The 19,521-nt window shown below is 38.4% G+C and overlaps 1 protein-coding gene across 2 annotated transcripts in view; it reads left to right on the top strand.

The window, feature by feature from the left end:
- The window catches only part of Ptchd4 (patched domain containing 4), a 183,931-nt gene extending 181,722 nt beyond the window's left edge, over nt 1–2,209 (top strand). For both annotated transcript variants that reach the window (XM_057751829.1, XM_057751828.1), the window contains exon 3: nt 576–2,209. In XM_057751829.1, coding sequence (XP_057607812.1) covers nt 576–2,209 — 1,634 coding nt within the window. The remainder of the gene's footprint in view (nt 1–575) is intronic.
- The last annotated feature ends 17,312 nt before the right edge of the window (nt 2,210–19,521 follow it).

Genomic DNA, 19,521 nt, shown 5'->3' with positions numbered 1-19,521 from the left:
GCACACATATGCACATGCAGTGGACACATAAGCATATGCATCAGCAAACATATGCACACACACCTGCATGCACCCACAAGAAAGAGAAAAATGAAAAAAAAAACCTATATGAATTGATGATGAGCATGTTATAATCAATATTTTAAAAGGTAGTCATTTAAGTGTTTAATCTCATCTTGTAATTCTATAAATCAACACATGAATCTATTTAAAAGGACTGTGGATGAGTTATCCAAGCATGTGCATTGATAGTAAAGATGCAGGTGACAGCTTCTGCTCTTGACAACTAAGGAAGACTGAGCATACAGGGAGAAAATATCATGTGGATACAGCACTGTATCTACAACTTTTCAGGTAAATAGAACAGAAAATGAATCTTTTATTTCACCCAGAATAAGCACAGTTTTTGCTTGAGTGTAAACAGGGACGAAGTATTTCCTCTGAGTTGCTAATAAGAAAAAACCACTATTTCGAAGAATAGAGCTTGAACATTAAGTAGCAATATCTATGTGAAATCCACTTGAATCATGAGTGAAAATAAAAGCAACTATTCTTTTTCTTTCTTTTAACATTAGGTCATGGAACTAAAGGAGTATTTGAACTTCTGTCTGGATGGCGGAGAACCAAAGAGAATTTACCCTTCAAAGACAGGGTAGCGGATGCCTATTCTGATGTGATGGTCACCTACACCATGACCAGCTCCCTCTACTTCATCACGTTTGGTATGGGTGCCAGCCCCTTCACAAACATAGAGGCAGTGAAGATCTTCTGTCAGAATATGTGTGTCTCTATTCTATTGAACTACTTCTACATTTTCTCTTTCTTTGGCTCTTGCCTGGTCTTTGCTGGGCAACTAGAGCAAAATCGATACCACAGCATCTTTTGCTGTAAGATCCCTTCTGCAGAATACCTGGAACGCAAACCTGTGTGGTTCCAGACAGTAATGAGTGATGGGCACCAACAGACATCCCATCATGAGACAAACCCCTATCAGCACCATTTCTTTCAGCACTTCCTCCGAGAACATTACAATGAGTGGATTACCAATATCTACGTGAAGCCATTTGTGGTCATCCTGTATCTCATTTATGCCTCCTTCTCCTTTATGGGGTGCTTGCAGATCATTGACGGAGCTAGCATCATCAACCTACTAGCCAGTGATTCCCCAAGTGTGTCCTATGCCATGGTTCAGCAAAAATACTTCAGCAACTATAGTCCCGTCATAGGATTCTATGTTTATGAGCCCCTTGAGTACTGGAACAGCAGTGTCCAGGATGACCTGCGGAGGCTCTGTAGTGGGTTCACCACAGTTTCCTGGGTGGAGCAGTACTATCAGTTTCTGAAAGTCAGCAACATCAGTGCCAATAACAAGACTGACTTCATCAGTGTCCTACAAAGCTCATTTTTAAAAAAGCCAGAATTCCAACACTTTCGGAATGATATCATTTTCTCGAAGGCAGGAGATGAAAACAACATCATTGCTTCTCGCTTGTATCTGGTGGCCAGGACTAGTGGGGACAAGCAGAAGGAAGTCATAGAAGTCCTGGACAAGCTGAGGCCCTTGTCGCTTTCAAAGAGCATCAGGTTCATCGTGTTTAACCCTTCCTTTGTTTTCACAGACCATTACAGTTTGTCAGTCACCGTGCCTGCTCTGATAGCAGGCTTTGGGGTTCTCCTGATGTTAATCCTGACTTTCGTCCTCGTGATCCACCCTCTGGGAAACTTCTGGCTCATTCTTAGTGTCACCTCAATTGAGCTGGGTGTTCTGGGCTTAATGACCTTGTGGAAGGTCAACATGAACTGCATTTCTATCCTGTGCCTTATCTACACTTTAAATTTTGCCATTGACCACTGTGCACCACTGCTTTACACGTTTGTACTAGCAACCGAGCACACCAGAACACAATGTATAAAACGCTCCCTGCAAGAGCATGGGACAGCCATTTTGCAAAATATTACTTCTTTTCTTATTGGGTTGCTCCCCCTCCTCTTTGTGCCTTCAAACCTGACCTTCACACTGTTCAAATGCTTGCTGCTGGCTGGGGGTTGCACGCTTCTGCACTGTTTTATTATCTTACCTGTGTTCCTAACCTTTTTCCCCCCTTCCAAAAAGCACCACAAGAAAAAGAAACGTGCCAAACGAAAGGAGAGAGAGGAAATTGAATGCATAGAAATTCAAGAGAACCCTGATCACGTCACCACAGTTTGAAGGTGGAGACTTTTTTTTTTTTTCTTTCCAGTGTTGCACAATGATACAGGGCAAGGAAAGCTCAGACCTCAGCTGCTTGGGCTGGCCAGGTGTAACAATGCAAGTCAGATCAAGAGTACTTTGCTCATGATACATTCAAGGGTCTGCTTCCTGTGGGGGGAAGAGGGGATAAAAGGAGGGAAAGTTCTTTGCAACCTTGTTCTCCATGAGAGATACATTTCCAGACATTGATTTAGAGCTATAGATTTCCAAGAATGGATGGATTACATGTTAAGACAAAAGGTTGAAAGAGCTAAAGATGCAAAAAGAAATGCTTAGAAGAAATGGAGAAGAGAGAATAGGTGGTTTCCAGATAGGGGGAAAGACATAGGAAATGTCTCAATTGACATGTCACTTTTCATGTTTGCTTTTTGAACAGGTCAGTCAAAGGAAACCTATGCACATGGGCAGTATGTATTTAACCCTGTCTAAACCAAAGGACCACCCAATCCATTTTGTGTGTACATATAAGTATAAAGATACTTATATTTGTCTTTAGTGTACATTGGTGTTTGGGTGAAAAAAAGGTGTCCATTTGCAGATAGGCTGGCCTTTCTTTGGAAAGTCAAATCAGCTTTAGCCAAATATATAAGCTCATTAGAGGTGATGCAAAATATATAAATGGCCACTTAAAATCAACTCGACTGTCTAGACAGCGGGAGTGTTTTCAACTGTGTGATAACAAAATAAACAGAAATTTGAATCCATTAAATCCTACATGTCATGTTATTGGTCCTCGGGATTCTAGCAAGGGATGACATCACAGAGGCATCAAAAGATATTTGAGTGAATTAGAATGTGGACAAATGTTTGAAACCTAAAATAGTTGAGATGGCCTATCATGAGCCTTTAATATTTCTGTGTATTTGGAAGGCCAGCACGACTGCTTTTGGATATCTCACCCACCTGCAAATGAGCACTTTTAGCGTATTGTCCTTGCGTACCTATGTAAGAGCACAGAGTATATGTGTGAGAGGGGAAGAAAGAATGAGCTAACATCCCACAGTTACGCCTTCTTATTTTAGATGGTGAAAATCCATGGCTGTGGCATATAACAGTTAACACAGGAGAAAGAAAATACATGGGAAACTCGGAAAGTAAAATGGACCAATGCATCATCCATGCATCATACAGTCCTTAGCATAAGAAAAACTTTCCAACTCTATAGACTCTAGTGTGTTCCTTGGAATAAATCTGGAGCATTAACCCAGGCCACGATCACTATGATGGTGGTCATCATAGCCGCTGCAGCATCGTCTTGTAGTTTCTTGCAGTTATCAGTGTCTTGTTAGCTAGAAAGTCAGCTCCCACCACATGCATAGATCTCTGTAGGGATCATACTAATCATGTGTAAATACTGCTGGATTCTTTACATCAAACAAAAGTACTGAGGTAATGTTTCCATTGAGTTAGAGTTTAAATCTGTGCCCTAGGCAGGTACTCAGCCCGCTGGGTACTTATATGGACTAAGGTTGTTATTTATGTTGGAGAACATACCAGACAATTCCTTTCCCTTGCCAAGTAGGGACTTAAGGAACAGTTTATCTTCAGGTAGAATAAAAGTTCAATGATGGCACAATCTGCTAACAAGCCCTTTTTTTTCTGAAGAAAGTTGATATTTCCCACCAATTTGGGTTGTATAATTTAATCGCATTAAAATATTAACAGAGTTAAAAGGCCAAACATGACAGAGCTCTTAGGAAGTCCCCTTCCTTTTACAGTGTTTGGGAATGATGTTGACATATTAGTGAAGCAAGAACTCTGCTTTCGTGAACCGCACAGATTCTAAAAGGGACATTAGTTAAAGACAATTTCAGTTTATTGAATGGCATTTGTTCTGTTCTACCTTAAGGCCACTGTGTTTCAGTGTTCCCATGACTGTAGATGCAATAACTGTAGAATTAGCTAGGAAATCTAACTGCCTGTAGCCACGTTTGATGCTTTCTCTGTTTCTGTACAATCACTGAAGGCCAGCCTTTCATCTCACGAACTTCTGTACTAGGGAGAACTGGCTCTCAGAACAACTGACCTGTAGGCCATGATCTTAGGTTTGAAGTTGAATTTTCTGAGCAGTCCTTGGAGCAGAAAACCAGAATTCCTCTTTCGCAGTTACTCATCATTTGTGAAGATTGCTGTCATTGTACCTGTTTGTAAAGATGGCCACAGAAGCTGAGGATTCCGTGCCATCCCACTTCTGGCGATATTCAGTGGTACTCCGTTATTTCACCTGTTTTGAAACTACAGTTAACTTATTTGAGTTTTATAATTATGATCAATCATTTCAAGATGCAAAAACAAACAAAAAAAGATTGCCATGCTAATTGACAATCTTGCCAATTGCCAAATTTATAGGAGTTACAGCTACATATTCTGCCAAACCAACAATTTTAATCCCCACAAAGCCCTTTGATAGGAAAAAACTTCTGCGTTAGGTAATGTCTTCAAGGATCAAATGTGTAGGGCAAATAGGAATTTCTCGTTGTCAAATTGTCTAGAGAGATGGCATTTTAGAAGAGATGTCATCAACTCCAGAACGCCATGATTCTCTCTAAGGACTTGTAGCAATAATTTACTGGAATGAAACTCCATGTTCTGGATGAGTTCGTGGCACACCCCAAATGCCTTGACTTGGTCTTAGGAAGTGATGTAAGCCCCAGAAGGATCTCGCCAAGCACCATCCAAACCTTCCAGTCTCACTGTGAAGCAAGTATTTCCAAAAATTCCTCCAGTGAGTACCAAGATGTACCCTAAAATCTGAGGTCATGATTTGGAGGTAACTCACCATCTTTAACCATGTCTGGGAGCTTGTATACTCCTCTCTGGCTTTGCAAGTTTACTCTCATTTTGTCCATTTGTGAAGTATTGATGGCATTCAAGTTAGGAATTTCTCTACTGTCAAACAGAGGACCATTCAAACCCTAGAAGGAATCAGTGGGAAATCTTAGGTTTGTGGAATATTTTATTTTACTGTAATTTTGATGGAGGAAGGTCACTGGTTAAAAATAAAGAAACTGCTTGGCCCTCATAGGTTAGAACATAGGTGGGTGGAGTAAACAGAACAGAATGCTGGGAGGAAGAGGAAGTGAGCTAAGATGCAGGGCAGCTCCTCTGAGAGACAGACGCCATGCTCTCCTCCCCAGAGCGAGCGCGATGAAGCTCCGATCCAGGATGGACGTAGGCTAGAATCTTCCCGGTAAGCGCACCTTGGGGTGCTACACACATGAATAGAAATGGGCCAAGCAGTGTTTAAATGAATAAAGTTTTTGTGTTGTTATTTTGGGGCATAAGCTAGCCAGGACCAGGAGCTGGGGTGGCAGAAACGCAGCCGGTAGCTCCCACTACATAATTTGTTTTCTCTTAAATTGGGAGATTTTAAAGAACTTGTGAACCCCACACCTTTTTTTGTTTAAACTGGATTGTGTCCCCATCAAAATGTGAAACAGAGAGTGTTGTATATGTTCCACTCTCCTCAAAGAGGAACTCACCTAAATTATCAGACAAGCTTTGTTCAACTATTCCATGGGCTAACCTACATCATGTATAAGTCTGTTGAAAGGATGTGTACTTACATTGTCCCTTGGGTCCTTGCAGTGATCACGAACCCCTTTGAAGGCTGTGTGCGAGTAGTCTGTGAGAGCTACTCTCATCTAAGTTTGTCTTTACGTGAATGTCTTTCTCCCAATTTATTTCCGTTTAATTTCCATAGAAATAAATTCACCTGTTGTATCTTGTGTTGTGAAAGGAATAATTGTGGAACACAAAGCTTCTAAGATGTTAGAATAGCCATTCTTGTATGTTGAACTTGAATATAATAGCTACGTCCACTCTGTAATTATCCATTGCTCTTTACCATAACAAATTAATCCTTCTAGACTTGTGACTGGAGCTGGGGATTAACTATTGCCATTGAAAATTTGTGTGTATTTTTATACATTCAGTGTAAATATTATCATTACAATCATATATTTTTTATAACCAAACAGTTATATAAATGCATGGCACAATGCATGCATGGTTAATAATAGTATGTAGATTATTAAGACACTATTTTCAGAGTCATTACACTTTTTATTAAAATTTTCATATTCTCTATCATAAATGTCTGATAGGGTTTTGGTCACAAAGGCCCCAAGTCTACAGAAAACTTCATACTAAGGGAAGCAATCAGAAAATTGCCTTCTCATATGTCAACAGCAGCCACCTGTACTAAGATGACACTGGGAAATCCCAGGAACTAAGTCTGGGCTCCTTGGGTAAAGGACCGGGCATTTGTCCATAATTAAACATATGAACATGCCTTGGGTTTGCTAAGGTCATAACCAGAAGTTGTTGTCTCCTAGAACTGGAGAATTCTGTGAGTTGCTCACTCTTCCCAGGGGGGAGGTCTATGTTCACTTGGCTTTGCTACTGTCTACATAGTGTTCTGAAAATTCTTTCAAAGGTGGCCCTGGAACTTTCATTTATTTCAAGAGAATGTCAAGATCAACTTCATTCTGTTTTTAAAAAACAACAAATTCTTGTTCTTCCTGTTTCAAACGAAAAAGCAAATGAACAGGGAAAAAAAAAGTAACAGTTATGACCATGTTTTATGGCATTGAGTCAAAACATTTAAGGCTGAATTAATATGCCCTTGAAGTCTCACCATCTCCAATCTAAACACAAAACTCTGCATCATCTCGGTGGCACAGGCCCTTATGTCAGCTTTTTTTTAGCAATGATTTGCAGATACACTGCACAGAAAATAATTCCATTTTCTTTTCAAGCTTTTTCTTTAGAAATGCCTGCAGTGATGGTGACCAAAAAGAAAGGTCTTTGCATGACATGCAGCACACAGGCGCTGTGGATGAATGTAGTCGTACTTCTGTTTCTGTACCAGATGACCAGTGTTCATCTACGTTGTGATGTAGACAGGAAGGCAGGAGGGAGTGGTCTGTGCTCCAAATGTTTTGGAATTTGGGAAGGTGACCTTTGGATGAGATTGGAAGATACTGAAAGATGGATAAGGGTGCATCTAAGAAGTCATGATGATACGGAGAGTGGCATCATGGCATCAGTACACCCCTTACATGCTAGACTTTACAGGTTAGAAAATAGCACCGAAGATCGGATGGTGCATCCAAACTAGAGGTTCTTGACTGCTAGCAAACCTAGCTATATGCAGCCACATCCCACTTGAAGATCATGTTCTTGTTTATAAGATTCAGTCATTGAGCCTGCTTCTGGACTTCTAAGCATGGCCAGGAATGTAGACCCTTTTGTGAGTGAGAGTAAGAAGCTAACAGACTCTGGAAAGAGTTCAAATAAATGCCCAGGGAAGTCTTCATTTTCAGCATATGCTGTAATATATATAATAACTTTGATCATTCTTATGCACGTAACAAGGGCCCCTCTCTATTGTTGATGAAGACGTCATTTGCTTTTCTTGTGAAATGCAAAACAATTCAAAGAGAGAAATAAATGAAAACAGTAAGTGCAGGGTATGTAGCTGTTACATCGGCCATATCTTAGCTCTTCTACATCCTCAAAGAGATTGTCAGGGTAATAGGAGCTTAGACCACACTGGGCACCTCTGTCAGATAGGTATTTTTAATCCAATAAAATATTTATAAATAAGATCATTGATAGTTTTGCACTTTTATAAACTAATGGAATCCAGTCCCTAGTATTTCACCCAGTTGAATTCTCCCTAAGAAAGCTGTTATAGGTCAAACTAATTATGAAATCCTAAAAATCAAAAAGAAAGTTGAGGACATGGGAGTAGGAACGACTCACAGACGTTTGGCGATTCTTGCTCCATTTCTTGGGCTCCGGTTAACCAATCTGAAGCTGGTATTAGTCTTTTGTAGTTGTGTTCCAGTTTGCTGCATGGCTCCTGGCATGCCTGATACTTCCTTTCCCTTTGTTTTTACAGTTACTAAAGCGACTCCATTATCTCCAGGGCTTTCTCAATCAAGTGGAGCAATAAGAGTTTTAATTTTTTGGAAGATTTCATTGAAGTTGTTTCCTGGAAAGTATTAGGAGTGACCACCATGGGTTAAAGATAAGTGGAGCTTATTACAAACATGTCTCTTTCCAGTCCTGAACAGATTTAGCCTGTGCTCTTGGTCAAGATTGTCCACAGAACCCTGTGAGAAACATCACATTATCTAAATGTGAGAAGGAAGTAGAATCTCCCGCTGGAAATTGAAATCACTTCCGCCATCAGAGTTGGTAGATTGCTAAGTACTAGCAGCCATAGTGAGAGACCTTGAAAAAGAATAGGGCGGTTCAACCTACAGCAGCAGCGTCTGTATAGAATCAGGATATCCCAGCATGTTTTCTCTTCCAAGATAAAAGTCAGCTACTGAAAACTCTGACCTTTCGCTCACCAGGGTGGTTATCGCGAGGTAGCCAGAGAGCTAAGGCGGCAAGCTTATCATATGTTCTCCCATTAATTACACATCTCCTTTCAGCAATAGACTTCCTGGCTCTTAAGTAGAAAATGTGTCACTGTTTGAAAAGGGCAGAGAGCTCACTAAGCTCCCTCACAGGGATACTTAAAGATAAAATGGCATACAACCTTTAAATAAATGGTAATATATTATATTTATTGCCCTTTCGCTTTGTAAACTTACCAAGCTAACTACAAAATGAACACTCCAACGTGCAGCTTTACCTGCTCGTACCATTAACTGTAAGTATTCGGCAATGACATCATTTTGTGCAGTTCTCCAGTTATCTCTTCATGGACAATCCCGGAGAATGAAAATTAGCTCAGGAAATGTATTAGTTTAGAAAGACTATTGCCTGGGATTAACTTTGAGACAGTGGTCCATCAGGAGGTGTGTCATCAAATGCTCTATGACTAACTTTAATGACCAGCCCATGTGCCCTTCCTTTCAGTGGACAGGAAAAGGTATTCATTTGTGTCTTTAATAATGTTAAACAAATATGAAAAGATACATTTATATCCTAAGGTCCCCGCTCCCAGAAAATTTCTGTTTTCACCTCAGTTAGGATTCTGAAACACTGGCTGATAGAATCAGTGTAGAGAGAACAGCCATGAAGGACCATTGCACCCACGTACTTAAACAAGCCACAGGCGTGAAAATAGAAACTGGGTGTTTTATTTCCTTTTCTTTCCCAAAAGAAATACCCTCTGGTTCCCATCATGGCTCAGTGAGATACCAGTCTTTGCAACAAAATGAAGAAATTTCAATACACATAAAATTGTAAGATCCCAGCCTCTTAACGATACAACCCACATGGCAAAATACCACTGTCAGTCGACGGAGGCAGGCAGATCTCTAAGTTCGAGGTCAGCCTGTCTACAAGAGCTAGTTCCAGGACAGGCTCCAAAGCTGTCTCAAAAAGCCAAAATAAATAGATAAAAAGAAGGGATTTTCAATATGATGGTTTTTGTGAAAAATAGATTCATATATCACATCCAAGTTCCAAGGAATAGATCAAAGACCTCTGTTCCAGAATTCTGTAATGTGGTTCCACCCCTAAAACTACCTTATTTATAGAAGTTTGGAGGAAGCAAATTTGACACCAAAAAATATGACCTAAGTTGTAGTTCCGTGTCAATACCTTTTCCAGAATAGTGGACTGCTCAAATACACGTCTTAGATCTTACTAAGATGAGTTTAAAAACTCATTCCAATGTTTTCGATTTGCCCAAATTTGGTCAATTGTCAAAATTTATTTGCATTTCCATTTTAGGCAAGTAAAATAAAATAATTTAAAAGTGAGGTTTTGTAACTATCATAGTAATAAATAAATAGGATTCTTTCTGTATTTGCACATGTAAATGTACATTCAATAACTGACTGAATTTCATATCTCAATGTATACAAACTGTATTCTAAATATTCATTTCATTATTATTTTCAATTTTTGGATGTTTTTGATTCACAGTGTGACATAGCATAAGTCATTATTCATAATATATATATACATATGCATATACATATACATATGTATGGTCTTGTTTTGTTGTTTTGTTTTATTTTGGTTTTTTATGATGCTGGATCTCATTGTGTAGCCCTGACTAGCCTTGAACTCAAAGAAATCCCCCACCTCTTGCTCCAGAGTACTGAGATTAAAAGTGTGGACTGCTACATACAGCCAGATGTTTTATCCCTATTGGAGATTTGTTTTGTTTGTTATTTTGCTTGATTGTTAAATAATTTGAGATAGGGTTTTTCTATGTAACCCCGGCTGACCTAGATCTCAGTGTGTATCCTAAACCTGGCCTAGAACTCATATCCCCCTCCACCTCTTGACAACCTCCCAGAGTCTAAGATTACAAGTATACACCACCACTCTTAGATTTTTTTCAAACTATTAAGGATATCATTTATTGGGGCTGGAGAGATGGCTCAGCAGTTAAGAGCACTTAACTGCTCTTCCAAAGGACGAGGGTGTAATTTCCAGCACCTGTTTGGCAACTCATAACTGTCTGTAACTTCTGTTCTAGGGGATCCAGAACCCTCACACAGATATATATGCAGGCAAAACACCAATGCATACAAAATTAAAATAAATTAAAAGAAAAAAGAAATAATATTATTTATTAAAATAATACTGTGATATACATCAGCTAGCTCTACATAGTTAAGATAATTCACCACCCAAAGCAAATTAACATGTCTTGGCAGTCTTACAAGACATTTTTATGAAACCCCAACTCCATAAATATCTCTATGATATGTAAACTAGGGAATCTATTATGAAAATAACCTCAATCATTGTACTAATTTAAAATTTGAAGTAATGTGCAGTTGGCACAAATAAATTCTACCCAAGATTTATCATATGATCTGGGCCAATTTTCTCTCTCTGAAATGGATCACATTGTAGTGAACTCTTATAGAGACACAAGGTCTAAAAATACTTTAACTCCTCATTTTTCTCACAACTTGAGAACACCAACAATAAATAAGACAGTGGCCCCCAGGCAGCATGCAGGTTCAGAAAAGAAGATCTATTACACTCCACAGTATACAGCTCCACACCTGGAGGAAATCATGGGCTGTCAGCAATCACGCCTATCTGAAATCGTTCAAATCAAGAATCTGAATTTTCGAGTTTCCAGGTCTGTTGGGTTGTGGTGATTCGTGTAACCAAAACAGTATGAGGAAGTCATAGCTAACCTAAGGGTAATAGTCACAAAGGAATACTGAAACAAACCAAGAGCACACAGCCCACAGCAAAGGCTGACTCTGCTGAGCCTGTGTCCTCTGTCACTGCATTTTCATAATTAGAGCCGTGTGCCTTGTAACGCCCCATGTGGGGCAGTTTCTCACAGTGTTTCAAAAGCAAGCATGCTCTTGTTACCCTTGGGGAAATGTTTTTAATTTATTCCTTAACTGTTTTCCCATTTGGGATTTAATATTTTCATTCTTGATTTATCTTCTTTTTCTCTTTGAGTAAAAATATTTTTCCTTGTAACAACTAAAATGCATTTCGCTTGGTTAAGAATAAGCATGTCTAGCATGATGTGAAGTCAGAACTTAGCAAAATCTAAGATGGCTATGCAAACATGTTTGCAAGCACACAGTTCAGAGAAAGTCTGCTCTTTGATACTTTGTGTTAAGCAGAAATCCCCCACATGTTTTAGTCTTGGAAGGTGTCACAACACAGGACATTCTTCTTAGGGAACATTCAGCAATCATATATTCAAGATAATTTTTTTAAAAAAAAGAATCCTGCAGCTTTTCACTTGTGTCCTATATGAAAAATGAATTTTTTTACCTGAGTCTATCTGTGAAGAGCTATACTGAGAACATATTTTTTATTTCTTGTTTTCTCAGAATAGTCTCTTACAGCCAGCTACACAGCAATAAGGAACAATTTTATGTTGATTTGCATGGTGATTTCTGATGAGTTGAAATGCTGCCTCATAGAGCTTTACACAGTGTGATAGTTAAGCATTTTTTTTAATTGTATTGGTACAAAAAATTAAAACAAATACAAAAATTTTTAAATATCTGAAAAAAGATTTGTTTTGGCATCTGCTTCTTAGTTCACTTTGGCATTTGCGGGGAAAGATCGGAAGTGATGAGAAAATCTTGACATAGATGAATCTCTAATAGGTCTCCAGCTTCCATCCACTGCTCCTGACCTGTGGCTTATTTGTTTACTCTCCTTGTGGCTTCGATCTTGTTCATTTACTCAACAAATATTAGGGGTACCTGCACTGGCGTCTGAGCAAAAGACTCAGAAAAATACCAAGGTCAGATCTCCCAAGGGGGTGACTAGAAGAAATTCCTGCATATGATATTTAAGGAAACTGGAGAGTGAATCATGAACACCTACGCTAAGTAAGAGTTTAACATGTGGAGTCAGAGTAGGGAGAGCACAGAGTGGGGGGAAGGTGACTGGAAACATGGTCCAGGCTGAGGCTGTGGCACCACCTCACAGAGTGGGTACCAGTGAAATAGAAAGCTGGACTCGATTGTGAGGACACTATACATGATTACCAGGATTTCAGAAGGCCATTTATAATAAGAAATGTATTCATGAAGAAGACCTCTTTCTGAGAGATGTTTCTAGGCTTGAAGGTATGTTCTTACACAATTTAAACACAGCAGTCCTCATTTCTTTATTTCTGTATTTGCTATTAAAGTCAGGTACTCAGAACCTCAGCAACATCACATAAGTTTACATTTCTGTTTCTTAGTAAGCAGCGGTGACAGGAGTCAGTTTATGGTAGGAGCTTGTGCATATACCAGTAGCTACCTGGTCTTATCAGACACAGCATCAGACGGTTCTCAAAGTGCAACCTAGAAATACGGACCTGGATAAACTGGATCCCAACTCTTCCAGGAAAAGCAATTCAGGCATTACACTCAAATTAATCATCTAATAGAGTAGGATTATTATCCTAGTTGACAAACTGCTTCAATATTGTAACCAACACTGTGTTGCTATGGTACCATGGCTCATCTTTTCATGTGGACCTGTATAAAAGTTGTCTATACAAAGACGACCAAATACAATGTCATCAGAAATAACTGCACCGTTTGCCCGTCCACCTGCACATCCTCTTCCACAAGTGAAATTTAAGACAAGGAATTGGTTAAAGTGCTCTAAATCATCTTTATAATTCTATGATATTTAGTTATTTACTCTGTATGTAGGAGCAAATGCATGTCACCCCGTAGGTGTGGAGATGAGAGGACAATTTTTAGGAGCAGGTTCTCTCCCTTCATCGTGTGCATCTTGAGGACTAAACTCAAATCATCAGGCCTAGTCACAAGCACTTTTATCTGCTGAACCATATCACCAACCCTCAATCATTTTTTAAAAATCATTTGCATGTCATTCACTTTAACATTTTGAAAAATCATGGTGAAATATATGTACATAATTTTAAGTACAAAATAACTCATTTGAATATTAACAACTTCCTTTTTATTGCTGAAGTGTTAGTCATAATAATTGGTATTTCAAATAAAACATCAACCCCAATTGGTTTTTGCTACTGTAATAAAGGAGGCTATGAGAAGGACGTTTGAACCTTTAAATCTGAAATAAGCACTTGCCAGTGATATCAGAGTTATAGATAAGGCTGCAGCTGGTACAGAGAGGCTGTCTTTAGAGTGTTTGAAAAGGTGCTATGTTCCTAGAATTGGGGTAGACACTAAAGTCACCTACCAAGTGGCCAAAGGAGTTGGAAGTCAACAGATACACTCCAAAGGATGATTTCAATTATGTCTGAATGAACACAGCTAGTGATTTGCAAAATCTTGTGGTAATCTGTATGACCTAGAGAAATTTTTCAAAGTCCTTAATGCCCTGACTGGATATCAGACAATGAAGTCAGTAGCTCTGGTGGAGCATCAGTGCTCTGTAAGTCCCCTAGTGAGACAATATACAACTGAATTTCAAAACTAGTGGCTTAAGCCACAGGTCCAACACGTCCATCCCATGAACACTTACAAGCTGATGACACGAAACAAAGACATCTTTTGAAGGTCACAGACCAAGGATAATGAGACATATCTACAATCATTTAGGACTCGGAGGCCCGATGATTCTAAATTTCTCAAAACCATTCTTGATGATATAGGCAGACCCTGATACAAAAACATTAACACAGCAAAATAATTCGTGGTATCCATTATAATGCCTGATAAATTTAAATCCCCAAGAGCATACCCAAAGGTAAAGAAGTGATTCTAGTAGAGGCAAATCCAGTACATTATTCTTACATTATTAAACAGGGACGCTTCCAGACTGAGCGTCCCATGTGACAGGATGCTAACAAAGTCATGGGAGCAAAAGGCAGGATGTGTTCCTGGATCTACAAATACAGTTTAGCGTACATGTTTATTAGAAGAAGAATTGAGAGTTTAGAAGATATTATATTTGGATTCCCTATCCAAATTATTATTACCAGAGTCAAGGTGTACTGATATTATCCTTAATGATATTAATATAGGATGAATGAGTGGTAAAATAAAAACCTTGACCCAAGGACATAAGTAAGCAGAATATTTTAGTCACCAGTGGAAAAACGTAATGCGAATGGCCAGAAATAAGGACGTGACCGTGAGGAATTAAAGGAGAAAAGAGGAGCAAAAATGAATACAACACTGTGGAAAAAAAAAAACTTCTACCCATAACATAACATAGATTTCAAAAGTTTGTTTCTGGTGTCTAAAGCATGAGAATATAGTGTCACACAATTAAAATTGAGCATCTGTGCTAATTAAAATTAATAGAGTACCTTACAATTGTCTATTCCAGTCTGTAGTTTGGTGGGTACTCCAAAGGACCTTCTATAAATAAAAGTTTAATTTTATTTTAATAATCATGCTTATGTGACCTTAGCATGCAAAGCAATGTGTTTTTGTTTATAGAGCTCTTAAAACAAAATATCAGCTTGAAAAATACCAGTCTTATATCTGCATAATGGTTGATCTGATCCTTTTACATACTTACACCATGGGAAATGCTTTATCAAAGCTCTTTAACTACAGTATATAAACGATGAGTCAAAAGAGAAAGAAAGAAAATATTAGAATAAGTAAGTATATCTGATGTTTCATTGTTAGATACTCAGGCACATGATTCAATCTTATATTCATGTCTTGTAGCTAAGAAATCTACACCATCTAGATTAATCTGCAATGTTTACAATTGTAACATTTATGTTGACTTGTTAAACAAATTATTCTTAAAATTTATTTGTATTTTAGGGAGTTTATCATTGCAACCACTTTATGCTTTAGATATAATATTATTGGCCCTTGCATGATCTGAGATTTGGTCATTAATCATCTCCTCTGGAGAATTTGTATAAAGCATATGTTCTTATTCTGCATGTAGATATTGTGTTTGGAACCACCATACATATTTGAAAGGTTGGTTTCACAACATATCCCTGCACAAAGCAGTTACATAATTCAAAGGAAGCTTCTATTTACTGCAACACTTTTCTTGTCAATAGCAGAAATGTCAAACAGTGCTCATTTATAAGTATATGCTTTTCAACATAGCACTTAATCATCCAGGGGTAATTTGTACACTCTTTGTTCTCCTCGGAGAGCAAGCGGATAGATGAGGACAGTGTGTGTGGGTGGCATCAGAAGAACATAAAGGCTTTGAGATTTGCTAGCCCTGTGCCACAGAGAATGGTGGCTGCATAATGGTCATCCACCTACTTTTGTACTGTACCCTTTGAATCACAGTTTTCACCAGCTAGCAAAAATTACATAATTGTCCATAAACTCAAATACTCACCAAGTCTTTGATTCCCCAATGAAAAATTTTAAATATTTCTAATGTGCCAGGGTCTGAGAGGAAATTCAGAGAGGAGAGGAGGGAAGATGCCCAGCGAGGAATTTTAGAGTAGTAAACTAGTAGGCAAAACAGCTGTCTAGAGCTATGAGAAATTACGTGGCACCAGTGAGTAAATCACAGGCTGTATCACGCTCCAGACCACCTTGTAGACAGAAGTTTCTATCCCACCTGGTCCCACAGGCATTCAGTCCCAAATAAACACATAGAGGCTTATATTAATTATAAACTGTTTGGCCTATTGCTCAGGCTTATTACTAATTAGCTCTTACAACTTAAATTAACCCATAATTCTTATCTATGTTTAGCCACATGGCTTGATACCTTTTCTCAATAAGGCATTCTCATCTTGCTGCTTCTGTGTCTGGTGGGTGACTCCATCTCTGTTTTTTCTCTTCCCTGAATTCTCCTAGTCTTGTTAACCCACCTATAGTTCCAAGCTGGCTACTGACCAATCAGCATTTTATTAAACCAATATGAGTGACCAGTCTTTACAGTGTACAAGAGCATTATCCCACAGCGCCACCTGGCTAACTAGTCAGACCTAAATGCTTGACTTCCCCATTGAGCTTCAGATTCAGTAGGTCTGGGGTTAGCCCTGAAATTTTTCATGTCTAACAAGCTCCCAACAGATGCTGATGTGACTGGCCTATAGAACCTATATTCACTTTTATGTCACATATATAGAAGTTGGGAAAGAGCAGTAGTTTAGCGAGGCTTGTTGATGATAAATCTGAAAGACTACATGACCTAAGTGCTCGATGGAAGGCATTCTAGACTGCAGAAAGGAGTCCACCTCACTTGAGACAGTGCTTGTCACATCAACCTGATAATGAGATTAATCTGGCAAGCTGTTAATACCTCTGGGTATGAGACTGTGCTTGTAGCAAATCTGCCAAGAATTCTCCTATTAAACATAAAATTTGTATACTTTAAATTAAGGCCTAGAGTATGAAAGGTGATGATTTTAGAGACGTTCTGGTATAAAGGATTTAACTAGAGCATGTAAGATGTCAGATAAAGCACAGGATTTGACTTGAGCCTAAAATTAGATAACAGTGGATACTCTTACTACAGTATATTCCATCCATGCAATGCTCCTCGTTGTTTATGTGAAATGCATACTTAACACTGTATATTATATTTTAATTTGCTGAATCTGACCACTCTAAGGCCATGGTGTGTGTCAGATGGGCAGTAGGAGCACAAGAATGAAGAAGAAAGAATACTATTAGGCTAAAGAAGCCAAAAGTTATTTTTCATGTGGAATGGAGGAGATTGAACACCCAACAGCTTCATTGTAAAAATCTTCCTAAGGTTCTGAAGTACCCATAGCAATATTATACGAAGTTTGCAAAGGTCAAAAATTATTGTATTATTCTTCAGACAAAGAAACCACCTCTCAATTCAGTTTAGCTGACAGCCAATATTAACCAAAACAGACTCCAGGCATACACTCTAGCTTTCAAAAACTATTCAATCTTCACCTCTATGTGAAGCATAGAGTATATGTACAAGATAACACACACAAAAAAAAAAGATTAATAAACCTAAGGGGGAAAGTTAAGTACAATAAACTCCAGAGCATTTGAAAATTTCTCTGCTCCTGCTTCATCAAGAATTGCTACCAGAAACCTAAATGTCCTCAACACTGGCAAAGGGTGGCCTCCCCCAAAGCACTCTGGCACCACACCAGAAACATTCCAGTTCTCAAATATATTTGTCCCTGGAGCATCTTAACAGACTAGTGTCCATGCATTTAGCAAACACTGAGTCATGCCTTGTTAGAGAAGCTTGTCCTTGTCGCCAGAGTATTGATAAGTATAGATTAGAAAGCCAAGGGAGAAGGTATTCCCGGGTCAGGGTGAAAACCAGTCATTTCTTAAATAATACTGATGTTGTGTAGATTCACCCACAGAAGAAGAGACTACTTGAGGGAAAATTACTCATCAACTTGAGTAATTGGAATGAGAATCTGAGCCTCCACAAACACAACTCAGATATGACTTCCTCTTTTGTTCCCGAAGCTGGACCAGACCAAAGGAAGTCTGAAGAAAAGATTACCAAGCGGCCAACTATATGAATAGATATTTTAATATTTCTATAAAGGGTTATGGCTTCATTATAACGTGATTGGAAAATCTTTGTTTAAACACACTTGGAGTCAATGATTCCTTTGAGAACTCTAACAAAGAGTAAAAGAGAATTGCCTAGTGTCTTGAAGATGGCTGTGACCAATAAATGCTTTTTTAAACAGAAGCGATGCTTGGAAATTTTAGTTCCTAGGTCATCAAAGGTCAATGTGGACATTCCAAAACAATAAATAATTGTAAATAACCTTCTATCAAGTGTTATCAGAGATCCCCTGCAAATGTTCCAGTAGTATTTTCTTCATTTACTATTGAGGTATTATAACTAAATACAGCTCTTGGTTCTTTTTAATACCGGGAGGTCACAACCAAAGTTTAAGAAACAGAAAACCTATTAATTTGGAAAAAATGTTCATCAATTGAAAATGTGGAAAGTCACCTAAGACAAGGGAAAAGAAAATACAACAGTGGGCTCCTATATCATTCACTTGCTCATGCATCCAGAAAATATTTGTTAAGTATCTGGATTGTGCCACAATATCCACAACTCTGTGCAGCAGACAAAGCTATATTCAAATTGTTTACAAAGCTTAATTAAGGTTTTAAAAGAAGATGTAACAGCAAATCATTTGATTTAACTAAATGAAACATTTCCCAAAACAGAGTCTTTATACACCTGTTTTTAACCTAACATAAAACTCAACACAATTCCCAGTTGATATTTGTTTGCCATAGTAAATACTATGTTTACTATTTAAATTTCTAGTTTTTCTGTTTGTTAGAAGCAAGCATCAATAAGGGTTGGATGTATTTGAGCAAGATGGTGAGGTTAAAGGCAAAGATACCATTCCAAATAATAAATGTATTAACAATGCAGAATAGTTAAGGCATAAATCTGTGTGTTTGAAACTATTATGCCATGATGTATCAGTTACTATGAATATAAAAGTTTCTCTGCGTGGCAGCAAACCTGCAAAGAATGTGAAGTGAGGTCATCTTCTCACCAGTTGCCACTTCTGCTCAGCGTGCCAGTGACTAAGGGAGGATGACTTAAAAAACAAAAGAAAATGTAACTAATTTGGGAAAGCAGAATTCCTGTGTGGACGGAGAAAATAACCTGGTGGCTTTCTAACTGGTGTTTGTCTGGTTTGGGTGTGCACAGAGGTGAGGGGTGGAGAGGCATCAAGTGGCTTGCTTTCTTCTTCATTCGGTTTCGCCATGGAGGACATCAGTTTCGTGTTGTGTTGGACTATATTTTGCATAAAAACTGAAAAAATGTACATAAAACTAATTCAAATCTAATAATCTTAAGATTTTGTCACAGATTAAGAAACTCAATTTTGTGAACATAATTTTAATATTTTAATACCCACTTGGATACACCTCAAGAAA

This window comes from Chionomys nivalis, chromosome 19 (genome assembly GCF_950005125.1).
Source record: "Chionomys nivalis chromosome 19, mChiNiv1.1, whole genome shotgun sequence".
Lineage (NCBI taxonomy): Eukaryota > Metazoa > Chordata > Mammalia > Rodentia > Cricetidae > Chionomys > Chionomys nivalis.
The sequence above is the reverse complement of the archived record's forward strand: the minus strand, read 5'-3'. Positions and strand labels throughout refer to the sequence as shown.